Source organism: Beta vulgaris, chromosome 9 (assembly GCF_026745355.1).
Source record: "Beta vulgaris subsp. vulgaris cultivar EL10 chromosome 9, EL10.2, whole genome shotgun sequence".
Taxonomy (NCBI): Eukaryota; Viridiplantae; Streptophyta; class Magnoliopsida; order Caryophyllales; family Amaranthaceae; genus Beta; species Beta vulgaris.
Genome location: NC_079210.1, coordinates 53,797,830 through 53,812,368, shown reverse-complemented (window position 1 = coordinate 53,812,368; position 14,539 = coordinate 53,797,830). Strand labels below are relative to the sequence as shown.

The window sequence follows — 14,539 nt, the reverse complement described above, 5'->3', positions numbered from 1 at the left end:
ATTTTCTTGAGTGATAGTTGATGATATTCCACTATACGTAACAGCTTGTAATGTTAAGAAAACATGCAGGAACACCTCATCACATTCACATACAAAAGCTTAAATATTTATTAGTCAAAAGTTATTAATCAAATCCAATATCTGTCAAGTGCGTGCGTACGATGATCTTGTCTGCTTATTTATAAATTATTGTTCACACTTGCCTTAATTTTTTGAGATTAACGTAGTTGTCAAATAATGTGTGTTGTATTCTATGGATGTTTAAAGCAAGGAACAAAAGAATTCCCACAATCTCAGTTAATTAAAATTTATATTCTGCACAATGCAAACATTAAAAAATCGTTACAATTTTCAACAACCACTTTTGTCAAAGAAATCCCTAAAGTTCAGCAACTACGTCATTTTACATGCGTGTTACATACCCACTTGATAGACAACCCACTATTAATAGAGCATTGAAAAAATATTTTATATTGAGTTGATTCCATCACTACAACTCTCCACAAGTCTTTCATAATGATGGATAATCTACGGACATTGATTGAGTGACCCGAAGGGTTGCCAACCCTTTTATTATTGAATTTTCATTGGTTAGGAATACATTAAAACATTATTTTTATATCTCTTCTCTCCTCATTTATTACATACATATTAATATTTTATTCTAATGTATCTAAAAGGGTTGGCAACCCTGAGGGTTACTCAAACATTTTCCGATAATTTACTTGGTGAATAGACAGAGTTTTTCCATCTCGTAACTCGTAAGTGGTATTGAGACATAGTTGAGTCAATTTCTTAGATTTTGCAAATCTATAAAGTAGAGTAATTCATATATGCATTTACTCATGTGTTATTCTCCAACATTTACGTCGGCAGGGTGAAATGGTTGTTGATCTTAAATACTCTTTTTTTTTTTTTTTTTTGAGGGGATCTTAAATACTCTTTTTATTGACACCATTACTATGACTTTATAGGACTCCTCCATCAACTTTTGTAAAGAAAAATGGAGAAAAGGTGATAGTGATGTTGTATAATCCTTCCACATCGTGCTATTTTCTTTCCTCTTCCGCTCTTCCTTCTGGGAGATGGTTGTGGAATAAAAGTAAAGCTGACAAAAGTTTACACAATAACACGATACAAATTAAATATGAAAAAAATTGGATTTGAGTTGAGGATTTCTAACCTATTTAGTTAGATAGGTCAACACGACTTACTCAATGGGTTGGGTTAGTGTTGATATTTCCAACACAAAAATGAAAAATGACACGCTTAAATCCCTTTTACCTCAATTGATACCCACATATAGGAAGATTAATATAGAAATTGGATTAAAATTACTAAAAAGTAGCTTAACATGACAACACGATACAAATCGAACACGAAAAAGTGGGTTAGTGTTGAAATATCTCAACACATTAATTAAACGGGTCAACACTACACAACACATATTAAATGGGTTGGGTTAATGTTAAGGGTTTTCCAGCCCATTGATATATAACACGAACTCGGCGAACACCACCTTTTACCAACTCTAAATAAAAGTATAAGTGATTAAGAAGTAGAGTAATGGTTGATTTGCTTATGTGTATGCTTTCTAAATATGCTGGATTGTCATTTTTGTCAGTTATTGTCATTATGCTTAATTTTGAATAGAGAAATTGTCAATACCGGCATGTATTAATTTTTCAAATTTGCTAAAATATCATCTTTTATCGTTAAGCTATTATCTTATTAATAAAAGTACGTAGTTGTATTGGTTTAACCAATACCTTAAAAAAAAATCCGCTCCCACTATTCAGAATTATGGTGCATTTTGTTAGCCTTTTTGTAAATATAAGTTTAAGGGTTAATCTATACTTCATAATTGAATTGCTCCAGCAAGTTTAAACACAAAATAGTTGTTAATTAAGCTTGACAACCTTAAGCATCTTTTCAGTTTTCAGATGATAAGACAATGAATAAAGAATAAAGATCATTTATAAAGGAAGAAATCTAGAAAGAGAATCAGAACATAGTATCCGTTGTTAAGCCATAAAATTCCCCAGCATCTTTCACCTCGCCTCTTGATAGTTGATACCAATGTGCAACATAAACTTGAAAACTATGCATCAAGCCATCAATAAAACTACACAACTAACCATGATCTCAACAGGCTAACAACAAATTATGTCGAGTAATACATATCCGATATTCTGTCGGACAATACATATCTGATATTCTGATATCTCTCCTTGATTTCCGTGACATAAGGAATCTTAATACTTCCTCCGTTTTTTTTACTTGCAACACTTTTTTAAAAGGTATATATAGTAAAAAAAATAAAGTTATATATAACAGAAAAGAGTAAAAGACTAACCTACCCCTCATGAGAGGGTCATGATCATACTAAACCTTATAGGGGAGTCATCGATGACAAATGACCCCCTCGTAGGGGAATCATGTAGGACAAATGACCCCTAATTCCAAAAAGAAAAAAAATGATATCCTACTATACTTTGAATAGTCTGCCTAAATTTGAAATTACACAATTGAGTACTCATCGAACTGCTGTTATTATTTTTATTGTAATCCGAAAAAAAAAAATGATCGGCTAATATTGTAATACGCTAGTCGCTATGATCTATTGGTAATATTATGTACTACTGTTACACTATAATGAGTACCTAGGTACATCACATAAGTAAGAAGTTATGAAAGCATTTCACATTTTTTTTAACTATAAAAGAAAGTTAAAATTAACCATGATTAAATTTTATAGATATTAGATGTTGTATTTAGCCTTTTTTTTTTTGTTGTATTTAGCACACTCCAATTCAACACTTTCTACTTTTACCTTTTCTTTTCCTCTCTCTATCTCTCTCCAATCCTATGAGACTTTTTTGGCAAGTAAAAAAAAAAAAACTCGAGGAAGTAAGGCTATGTTCAATTAACCTTATATTTACTTATTTTAGATCTAATTAGATCAGATCATAAAAAATAAGTTCAGATCAGATCAGATCATGCTTATATTTAAAAATTATTATTACTATTAAATATCTTTTATTACATATTAGTAAAAATTATAATAATTGAATATTGATAAAGTACTCATTGAGACGAATCAAACAAGACCCCACATGACTATATTTGAGAAAAATCTAAAAGATAAGATCTTGTAAATCAGATCAGATCAGATCAAATTAGTACAATTCAGATTAAATTAGATCAGATCAGAAAAAATAAGTTCAGATTAGATAAGATCAGAATATTTCAGGTGAACTAAAACATAGCCTAAGTTAATTATAACACGTGTGATTGAAGTTTCCGTATACATTCAATAGTGAGTCCAATGAAGTAATAACATTACTATTATTGTTAAGTCCCCATTCCTCATCTATGAGTTACTTAATTAAGATTAGGCCTTAATTAAGATTAGAGTATTATATAAAACGACCACTGCACACTTCAAAGTATGCATTTCAGGAAAAAAGGTACCATTCCATTCTTTATCAGCCACTCCTCTGCTGCACACGTCGCAATTTCAACCCAGTAAAATCTCACTTTCTCTCTCCAAATCGTTTCCTTACAAGCTACTACTACTACAGTACTACTCGAAGAATTAGGGTTTCTTCAAGTTTTACGCAATAATGGCGGATTTAATTTGGTTCTGCTAGTACTGGTTTTCGAGGAGAGAGAAAAGAGTGTTCATCAATGGCGGTGGAGTATACGTGTTGTGAGACGCACTTCTGGATTAACATAGGAGTGATAGTTTTTCTGGTGTTATTTGCTGGTTTAATGTCTGGACTTACTTTAGGGCTCATGTCGATGAGTCTCGTTGATCTTGAAGTTCTTGCCAAGTCTGGTACTCCTAAGGATCGTAAACATGCTGGTATTTCTGCTTTATCTGTTAATTTTCATCTTTATTTTTTGTTTTTTTGGACGATTTTTATGCTTGATTTTGATTCTAGTGACAAATTAATTGCGATGCTGTAAGTTTTTTTTTTCTTCTTGTGATGAACTAGCTGAGGTTTGTTTGATCAATTATATTTATGGCGATTGTTGAAATTCTACTTCCTGAGTTCCTGTGATGATTTTCATCTTTGTTTTTTGGACGATTTTGTGCTTGATTTAGATTTTAGTGACAATTTAATTACAATGCTGTAAGTTATTTTTTCTTCTTGTGATGAACTAGCTGAGGATTGTGTGATCAGTTATGGAAACTCTAGCTTAGTTTAAGGGAATTTAGATTAGAATTTTGTTTTTTCAAGTGTAATTCAAACTCGTAAAGTTTCGATGAAATTCTACTTCCTATGATAGTTTTCATCTTTGTTTTTTTGTTTTTCGGACAATTTTGTGCTTGATTTTGATTTTAGTGACAATTTAATTGTAATGCTGCAAGTTTTTTCTTCTTCTTATGATGAACTAGCTGAGGTCTGTTTGATCAATTATGGCGATTTTTTTTTCTTGCCGTTACTTTTGGAAATTATGGAAAACTCTAGGTTAGTCTGAGGACTTCAGATTAGATTTTTTTTTTCCAAGTATAATTCAAGCTGGTAAATTCTCGACAAAAATCTACCATGATTTGAAACTGATAACCGGATGATTCCGAGCTATAATCTTGGTTTGATGGTTGCGAAGCAGGTTCTTTCCAATTTTGGTCCATAGAGCTTATAGGTATTGCAGTTGAATGAGCTTGAAGGAGGTGATATGTATTTGATGCAGGTTATGCGGTTAGAGGATGTTTCTTTCTGTACATATATATCGATGTTTGGGAGCTTCGGGATTTGGCGTTCGTATCTCGATTTTTATGTAGATTTTTCTCCGGCGAAATGCCTGACTTAGTGAGGATTGTTGAAATTTGTTTTGGTTAGCTTCTACATGACTACATCAAGAAATCAGCTATGGCAATGTTGCCTCTTTGAACCTTACTATTTATGGCTTAGACATAGTTATTGTGAGAACTTTGGCAAAATGAACTCTAGCAACATGGTTTGAAAATTTCAGTTTTCTTGTGCTGCTATTTATGCACACCTTAAGAAATCTAATGTGCGTCCTCCAATCGAAAGTAAAATATTGGCATAGCGGAGAAGGGTTTCAATGTGTTTTTATCAGCAAAGATAGATTACTATTTTTCTTTTCTAGTAGATTTCTTCATCTAATCAACATTCAGTTCTCTAGTGGTTTATTATCGGGAATAGTGGTCTACTTAGCTTCTATTGGGACTATTAATAGGGGCTTTTACGGGTGCTCCTCCCATTGACATCCAGCTTTGTAGGGGTACTTTTTTTTGTAGGTTGTTCTTCAGCACACATTATCCTCTACGTTACATCTGCTCTCACTTGTCATTGTTTATCACTCCCTTCTGTTTGTCCCCTTTGGGATTTGTTACTCTCAATTCACAACTCACAGTATTGTAAGACATAAGTCCAAAAGGGGACCTAAGGGAATAACATAATTATATCTTATCTGAAAAAGAAATTTGTTGCTAGTACTTGGGATAAATCTTGGCAATTCGAAAATCATAGGTGAAAATGCAGTGCGAACTGAATAGTGGTGAATCTTCTTGGAATCTTGGAGTCCTGGGACATGTTGTCACTAGAGCATTTAGGAAAGACATTTCTTTAAAATAAAACAAAATTGGAATAGGATGTTATGATGTGGTTAATATACATTGTAAAGCCCAAGATTTTTCAGTAAAATACGGTAAACATTGGTTATCATCAATTCTTTGTTGCTTTTTGATCTTTTCAATATTTCCAAGTCCAAGGTATCAGTCGTTCCATTGTGCATCATTATTGTTCTCCTACTTAAATTTTGGGGGTTTTCTAAGAAGGGTAGAGCTTCCAGGAATGCAAGAAAGGAACCAGTTAGAACTTTGGAAGTCAAATTCCGATCAAACAGTTTTCGTACTCTGAACTCATTTGAATATTTTCATTAACTAATAGAGAATATATCGCTGTATGTATATTGTTACGGATTATTAATCATTCCTTTCTAAGGTAAGAGCTTGTAATTGTGGTGTTCTAGGCGTAGTTTTGCAGAAGGAGTGACAGTGTTTACTCTTGCATTTGACTCAAAATGTTGTCCACTTTTCTGTGCTTTCATCATGAAATTTTTGATTCCAGCTCTAGTTTGAGAGTGTATCGTGTGTTTACTGACAATTTTTCTCCCTTTTCTCATAATAGAGAAGATATTGCCTGTTGTCCGGAATCAGCATCTACTACTCTGTACACTGCTCATTTGCAATGCTGCTTCTATGGAGGTACTCTCTCATTTACTTGCAATTATTACCTTTTATGGCAATATCAAATTACTTGCTACACTAACACTTTTAGCATTGAGTTCTCTCTATCTCTCTCTTCATCACATTGGTCCCATTCTCTCTCTCTCTCTCCTCTCCTTGGTTCGTGTGCCTCTCCCCATGTTTGTAACAAATATACGTAAATTTTAAGCTTATTTTTGCAGGCACTTCCTATCTTTCTTGATAGTTTGGTTACTGCTTGGGGTGCCATCCTCATTTCTGTGACTTTGATACTCCTGTTTGGCGAGGTTAGTTGCGCAGACTTTTCTTAGCCATAGACTATTCCCTCGTAATTAAAATATAGTGTCTTGGAATTTTTACACATGTAAAGTGATAGTTAAAAAATGTCAAAATTAATTTCATAGTGAAATGGTAATCAATATTTTATTAAATAAAAATGGCGCACAATGTTATTTATAACATGAAAATACAAGTGCTCTATCGGTAGTGGAGAATGCCTTATATTTTGGATCAAGTAATTTCTCTAAGATGACCTATGTTTGTATTGGAGAGAGTTCTGGAAAGATATTGCCATTCTAGGTGGAGTTTGGAGTTTGGACTGTAGCTTGTTGGTGATAAAAGCTGTCATTGAAAAGATTGATAGTAATTTCTCTCCCCCTGACATAAATTCCAGTTATAATGGACTAAATCTACCTGATTTGACATAAAGCTGTTCCCAGACCCAAGGATGGAGGTAGTTAGTTTTGAGTAGTACTGTATGATGGTTTTATTCACACATACATTTTCTGTTTCATGTAACCTTCTCTATTTCTTTCTTCTTCATTCTTTGACGTTTTATTGCAAATGCAGATTTTACCTCAATCAGTTTGTTCTCGACATGGTTTAGCAATTGGTGCAACAGTATCACCGTTCGTTCGTGTTCTTGTTTGGATTTGCTTTCCTGTTGCTTATCCCATAAGCAAGGTTATAATTTTCTCTTATGTTTTGCTGTTAAGACCTGCTTACTCTTGAGACGCACTGGAGTGGAGTTTCCTACCATTTTTTTTTGGTCCATACAGGTTTATGTTAATTGACTGTACATTTTCTGGTGTGCAGCTACTAGATAGACTTCTAGGGCATGGACATGTGGCTCTTTTCCGAAGGGCTGAACTGAAGACCCTTGTCAATTTTCATGGAAATGAGGTGTGTTTCTGTTTGATGTTTTGAAAATATTACATATATTTATTCAATTTCTTTATTTTCTGTGGACAAACATATACTCGTGAACACATCATGTATGTCCAAAAAGACCAAGGTTTTTTTGTCACGGGCGAAGCTAGGAATTAAGAGTTAATGGGGCTAAGAATACTTAAAGTAAATTTATATCCCTCCGTTCCATAATAAGTGAAACATAGGGATTGGGCACAAGATTTAATAAACATCACTTTTAAAAGCCAAAAAGTCATAAAATACCCTTTTCATTATCAAAAAGAGGAGAGAGAACAGCAAACTACACAAGTTTGTGATGGGTACTCTTGTCATTTTGTCACTTTCCTTTTTCCATTTAAGGTATGTTTCACTTATTTTGAAACGTTCTAAAATAGTAAGTGTTTCACTCATTATGCAACAGAGGAAGTATATATAAAAAAAAATTACTTTTAGTTATCCCATTATACTACTCAAGTAAGAAGATATATGTAATATAATAGCCATTTTAATAAAATATATCTTAAAGACCTACAGGGGCCACTTTAAAATATATAGACCGCAAAAGTGGGGCCGAGCCCCTGCCAGCCCCCCATGTAGCTTCGCCCTTGTTTTTTGCTCTTTTTCCCCCTATGAAGAAGGGCTAGGGCAGAAAATGCCTATGAACTAATATAATGTATCAAATGAAAAATAATATTTAGAGACAATAAGGGTCATGCTCCAAAGTTTATCCACGGTATCGAGAACGGAGAAATGATGTTTAAATTAAGTGCTGCCTGCTGCCACAAAGTCTCGCCATTCTAAGTCAAATTATGCTTTTCCTTTCATCTACGCTGCAAAATTAGAATAAGGATTCCAGTATAAGCTTTCACCATTCTGCAGTCCATTTCCCCTTCTGCTCCAAGCTACATGTATGTGGCTTTTGCTGAATCCACAAAAACGTTCGGCGACAAACTCAGGCCAAAGCAAGCACCTAGAATAAAAACCAGGAGGTCATTGGTTCACCACAAGAAGAGATTACATCTACTAGCATGACTGACATCACCCTCATGAAGAACAAAGAGGCCTTGGAGGAAATCGGGTTATCCTTCTAGCTTCTAACCTGTTAAACATTGCGAGCCAATCCAATATGGAATTCGCAGGACCTGTTAATCAAATTGTTTTAATGCAATAGGCCTTGGTGATACAGTGAGATTTGGGACTGCTCTTTAGCTTCTTGAGTCTGAGCCTTCGGCAACATTGCCATCTGATTGTCAAGACTCCTAGCGGCTAGAGCCATTTCTATCCCGTTCCTTAGGGGAGTGGGTGACTTTTCCTAAATAAATCTTGGTAAATGCTAAGTTGATTGAATACTGCCACATATGGAGATATCTTTATCAAAGAACCTATCTGTCACCACACTTCTTCCCAACTTTAAAGTCCTCTTTGAGGCTTGTGGAAGGAATAGAAGTGTTTTTTAGATAGAATAACTTGATGATCTCCTGAAATGTTAATCCCAATCAACAGAACTCTGATTGATGGAGTCTCTTCTTGGATAGACCAGTTAAAGTAAATAACTTCAGAACACAGTGAATGAGGTTGCAATGGTTAAGGAGGTGGAATTCTGAGACCTAGCCAAGTGAGGGTTTCCACCTTCAGACCAGGATTTACAACAATGAAATCCCCAAATAAACATTATGGAACGTCTTCATAAAAACTCTTAACTCTTGCCACAGGATGTGACAGCAGCAGCTGTTCCTTCTTTTTGTTTGGATTTCTAAATATGGGGTATTTTGTGTACAGTGTCAGCATGTCAGGTATCATTGCATGGCATAATTGTTTCACTGTGTTCTAATGGTGTTGTCTTGATATATTCATCCTTCCATAATCTTGTGTCTGATCTTTATGTTTGAACCAGGCTGGTAAAGGTGGCGAATTAACGCATGATGAAACTACTATTATTGCTGGAGCACTAGAACTAACAGAGAAAACAGCTGGTCACGCAATGACTCCTATATCTGAGATATTTGCAGTTGACATCAATGCCACATTGGATAGGTGCAACTTACTGGCACATTAAAATGGAAAAAATAACAGAATGTCAAATGACAAGATTTGAGCTTATAATGTACCTTCTTTCGTGCAGGGCCACAATGAACTTAATTCTGGATAATGGCCATAGCCGAATTCCAGTATACTATGAGCAGCAAACTAATATTATTGGTTTGGTTCTGGTATGTTATGTTTCTTCGTCATTTGACTTTGCTGTTTCATCACATTTACATGCTTGAGTCGTTGACAGTGATTTCTTTTCCCATGTAGATATTAGTTCTTGTTTTCTTTTGCTTGCTTTGAGATGTGTTGTATTACTTCCTTTTAGCTGATGGATGGACATCCACTTAATGACTATCATAAGTGAAAGAAGATTGTATGCAAGAGAAAATAAGTGTAAAATATGGTAACTGAGGAAATATTTTACAATAAAAAAACTACTTCCACTTATAGAAGAGAAAGAGGCGTGGAGTGTGGAAGCAGAAGGCACTGTCTCCTCATATGATTGCAGTTGAAGAGATCAAAAAATTCCTTACATTATTCGTCAATTAGATGCCCTAAAACATGGGTAGAAAGGCATTGTCCCTTGCAACTTGCTTTCTTTAGCTTCAAAAGCAATATATCTCTCCAGCAAAAAGTGTAACAAGAGGACCTAGGCAAATTCAATTCTCACCTTCAATCCAAACTAGTTTGCTTTAAAGAATATTTGCTACCGTGCAATGAAAAAAAAGATGATTTGTTCTTCTAAAGCATAACACATATATATCTGGGGATAGAGACTTGGCATGCCTTAGAAATTCAAACAGGGAGTTGGTCATTCCTTTTGATTCCATTCAAGAACAAGATGTGGAGTGTGGGCGTAGTATTCGCATTTGCAGGGAATCTTGATTCCAGATAAATTTACAGAGAGGTAAGGCAGAGAAGTGGAAGACACAAGCAATTGAGAATTAAGACTTGCAAGTTAAAGCACCAGAAGAATCTGCCTCCAAACTCTATTATCTGTATCAGTCAAGTACTAGAAAGGCTGCAATTTTTTTATACTGATTACATGGTCTAAAAGCTGCAGAAATTCATCAACTTTTGAAAATGATTTTTTTTTTTTTTAATTTTCTCCTTGAATCCTTAGAATACTAGTTTGTTCCATTTTTTTTACTCTTTTCAAATCATCAAATCATCATGTATGGCAGTAGGTTTAATAAGTTGGTCCATGGTTGATGCCTTTTCTGTCCACAATCCCCATTGTATAAACATGGTGATCCATGGACCAGTGGCTTATACATCCTCTGTTTCTCAATAGATGCATTGCTTGGACTGTACACGCTTGCCAATGCACACCTTTGACCATCAATATCTCGAATTACATATTAATCAATAAATAAGGTTACAATTGATTTATAAATAGTGTACAAAGTCAAAGTGATGCATAAATGGAGGAAGTAACTAGCAAGCGTCAAATGATATGGAAAGATGAAAGTTCAACCATTGCATGTTTACTTGTGCTGTTTTCTTTATCCTTTATAATATCTTCTAAGTATCTCCTTGCTTCTTCCTTGGTCTTTGATTTGATATGCACCCTGCCCTTGTTTCGCTGAATTCGTTTCTTCAGAACTGATTTTTTGTTGACTGTTCCTTGTTATTGGAGACTTAAGATATTGGCTAATGCTCTAAGATCTGCTATGACCATAAGTATGTTAACAGATATTCAGTCATATTCTAATGTCTTATCTCGACATGTATAGGCTCTCATGTCGTTTGATGCAGAAGGATCTGAGTGTCTGATCCACTAGAGTTGCTACTTTTTCTACTTGTTTATGGGTGATTGTGTGTTGTATTAGTTGTGTGGTAGTCCTTGCCGTTAGTTAAGTCAATCTACCCCTTAACCAAAAAAGAGTTGTGAGTCAATCTACACTGCATGTCCGTGAAAAACAGCTGTACTGTTTGTGGCTGCTAATGATGGTTTTTAATCATTTGCAGGTGAAAAATCTGCTAACTATTCACCCAGAAGATGAATTGCCTTTAAAGAGTGTAACTATTCGCAAAATTCCAAGGTGTGTGGTGGTGATTTTCATTCCAATGGTAGAATGTATATATGTGCATAGTAGCTGGGATGGGATTAAGCGGTGTTTTTAAGAGTATAATGCTGAAATACTATTTTGAAGTGTTTTTATTTGCTAAGATTACATTGGTAAAATGCTTACATCCGCAGATTTGACCCTATGGTATTTGCTTAATCTCTGGTAAACTAAAGGTGTTTACCAATTTACTGTAGTCTCTTTAGAAGCTTAGCCATCCGTGACATTAAGCTCTTGTTTTTTGTTTTCTTAACAATGATATTATGCAGTAATATTACTTGTGGCAATCTATCAGGTGGTATTTGTGGGGAGGGGTATACCGTATAAGTAATCCCTTCTAGGCGATCGGAAAATAAAGAAATGGTTAAAATATTCAAGATAATTAAGTATTTACAACATACCGTCTCAATTCAACCTATTTCATCATATCCCGGATGTGATATGGTTCCGAAGAATGAACTGGGTATGGACAGTTCCGATAAGATTTCATTCTTGAACAAGAATTCGTCCAAGAGGGCCTCACAGTATCACACAAGTGAATCCTGTGCCGTTTTGAATAAAGCATGGCTTTTCCAGTCTAGCATCGCCTTTAGCTTTTTAGTGCTTTATATATGAATGTGCAATTACTCAAAGTTCAAGATAAATTGATAATATATAGAAGTTCACCAGTAGTACTTTTTGCAATTTTAGGGGATGCTGACTAAACTGGGGTAGGTTTTTTTTGGGGGAGGGTGGTGGTGGTGCTATGTGTGTGTCTGTTGAGGAGGGGGGTTATTTACATTTTATGTACTTCACCCAAGGGGCCCTAGTATCGAATAGTTAATACTATGGCATTTTGAACGCAATATCATGATTAGTTCAAGTAAATGCAGCCTTCATAGCTTGGGTAGCACCCCTTGGCATTTTTGTGCTTGATTTTGGATTTGTTTTTATTCCAGTTCGAGACAGATGATATTAGAAAGTAGAGTTAGACCCTGTTCTTTTGGATTTATTTTCATTTCAGTTCAGTTCCATTCAGTTACTCTCTGCATTTCAGTTTCTCCCAGTTAAGTTCCATTCAGTTCCGTTTCTCTCAGTCCAAAAGAACGGGGCCTTATATCTCATACATACTGATAAAAGTAGTGCACTTCACATTGTCTGATGGAAATTGAGTTGATATTTGTTTTTCTATTAACTGCAGGGTACCTGAAACAATGCCACTATATGACATACTGAACGAGTTTCAGAAAGGTCATAGCCACATGGCAGTAGTCGTAAGGCAGGTGAACAAACCGGAGGTGCAGACTGCCAATGGGAAGCCTGTGGGTGGTAAGTCTTGGTATCTAACCTGCTTCATGAGTTTCTTTTAACAATAGAAGACTAAGTTCAACTTAAAACTTGAATTGGCCAGACCAAATGTGTTTCTTGTTTCTCCCCAGTTGATGTGCTATAAGATTGAAGAACCTAGATTTGGGTTTTTGGCTGAAACACACTAAATAGCTAACTGTTTTTTATATGACAAAGTGTACGCAGTTGCACCTTTTTTATCTTACCTTTTTGTTTGCAAGGGTAACAAGGTCAATATATGCTTTGTTTTCCACAACCATTACGTAAATATCGTAACTTCGTTTAGCTATACTCGATGTCAAAGGGAAAATCTTGTCAATCTAATGTTCAGATGCACATGGCATGATTGGATGGATGATTTCTAAGAAGACCTGAAACTTTTGCCAATGTTTCCAAAGAGAACAGGGAACAAGAGAGGAATTAGTGTTGGGCTCACACGAAGCGGATTTTACTTAATTAACCCCCCTCACATGTGCACAAGTGAACAGTTCTCCATTTAGCCTTGCTTGTTCCTAAAAAGTCATATAAATCTTCTGTCCCTGGGATTAGAAGAATATGTATTCAGCTATTCTAGCTTTTTCCTTATATGTAGATTCAGTGAAAGAGGTCAGAGTGGTCATTGAGGATGATGATTCTGAGAAACCGAAGACTCCAAAGGAGAAGAGTCTGCAACACAAGAGAAACTTCTACAAATGGAAGAGCTTCCCGAACACTAACAAATCAGACAAGGGATCAAGGACCAAGAAATGGAATAGGGATATTTACTGCGACATATTAGAAGTTGAGCAACCTCTACCGAAGCCTGATGAAGAAGAAGCAATTGGGATTATCACTTTGGAAGATGTCATTGAAGAGCTATTACAGGTTACTAAATATAATACTCTTTTATCCCCGATACTTGTTATAAACTGGTTTTCTGAACTCGATCGACGTATATGGCACTGATATTATGTTATGTTCGCAGGAGGAGATCTATGACGAGACCGACCATCATATCGATGATTCATGACACAGGCTATTATTAGTGATGTATTATGAATATATCTGATAGAACTGTCGTCACCTTTTGTTAAGGGGTTAAGTTCTAGTATTTTGTTGATTCGAAGCTAGGTTAGGCAGCCTCAAGCTGGAATGTATGATATGCCATCATTAAGTATAGGTATTTTATGTTGTGAAAGTGCTGTAAATGCAAGTGTTAGATGGTTCAAGGTTATGCTGTCAAACTGTCGTTGCCTTTAAAACGTGTCTCATGCTCATATGATATGGAGAATTATCAGTTTCCCTTCTAAAGGATTATCAGGACCTCTATTGATGCATTAGCGTTGGTTCCATAATAACCCTAATAATGCTGACCAGTTTTCTCATTTATGTAATGTCGAAAACTATATGGTATGCTGTTTCGTTTGTCACTAATCCTGTGTCATATCATCAACTAATATAAGCCAATAAACCAAAGTTGTTTGATGGCTCAAGGCAAGTAGAAGTACTCTTCTTGACCAAACAGTGAGTCTTGCTTTCGCTCTGTTTAATTGTAACATCATGGGGTCAGTATCACCCATCAAACCTGGTGTGCTATCTAGAAACCGTAAAAATTTCTTGATGTCGTAATCAAATGACATTTTTTTTTGGGTTTTAGACAAAGTACATGATTTATGGATATAATATTGTCAGCTGGTTTAGGAAA

The 14,539-nt window shown here is 35.2% G+C and overlaps 1 protein-coding gene across 1 annotated transcript; it reads left to right on the top strand.

Moving 5' to 3' along the window:
* The first annotated feature begins 3,449 nt into the window (after positions 1-3,449).
* On the top strand, positions 3,450-14,151 carry LOC104904815 (DUF21 domain-containing protein At2g14520). The gene is made up of 11 exons (XM_010693209.4): positions 3,450-3,868; positions 6,165-6,241; positions 6,445-6,528; positions 7,091-7,204; positions 7,337-7,423; positions 9,324-9,463; positions 9,552-9,639; positions 11,432-11,505; positions 12,710-12,837; positions 13,448-13,719; positions 13,820-14,151. Exons 1-11 carry the CDS (start codon positions 3,691-3,693, stop codon positions 13,862-13,864), a joined length of 1,287 nt encoding a protein of 428 aa, XP_010691511.2. The 5' UTR covers positions 3,450-3,690; the 3' UTR covers positions 13,865-14,151.
* Positions 14,152-14,539: the final 388 nt, after the last annotated feature.

Coding starts and splice junctions, on each gene's coding strand:
- LOC104904815 (XM_010693209.4), top strand. CDS start 3,691: ATGGCGGTGGAGTATACGTGTTGTGAGACGCACTTCTGGATTAACATA. Junction 7,424..9,323: donor TCAATTTTCATGGAAATGAG/GTGTGTTTCTGT, acceptor TGTTTGAACCAG/GCTGGTAAAGGTGGCGAATT. Junction 11,506..12,709: donor ACTATTCGCAAAATTCCAAG/GTGTGTGGTGGT, acceptor TATTAACTGCAG/GGTACCTGAAACAATGCCAC.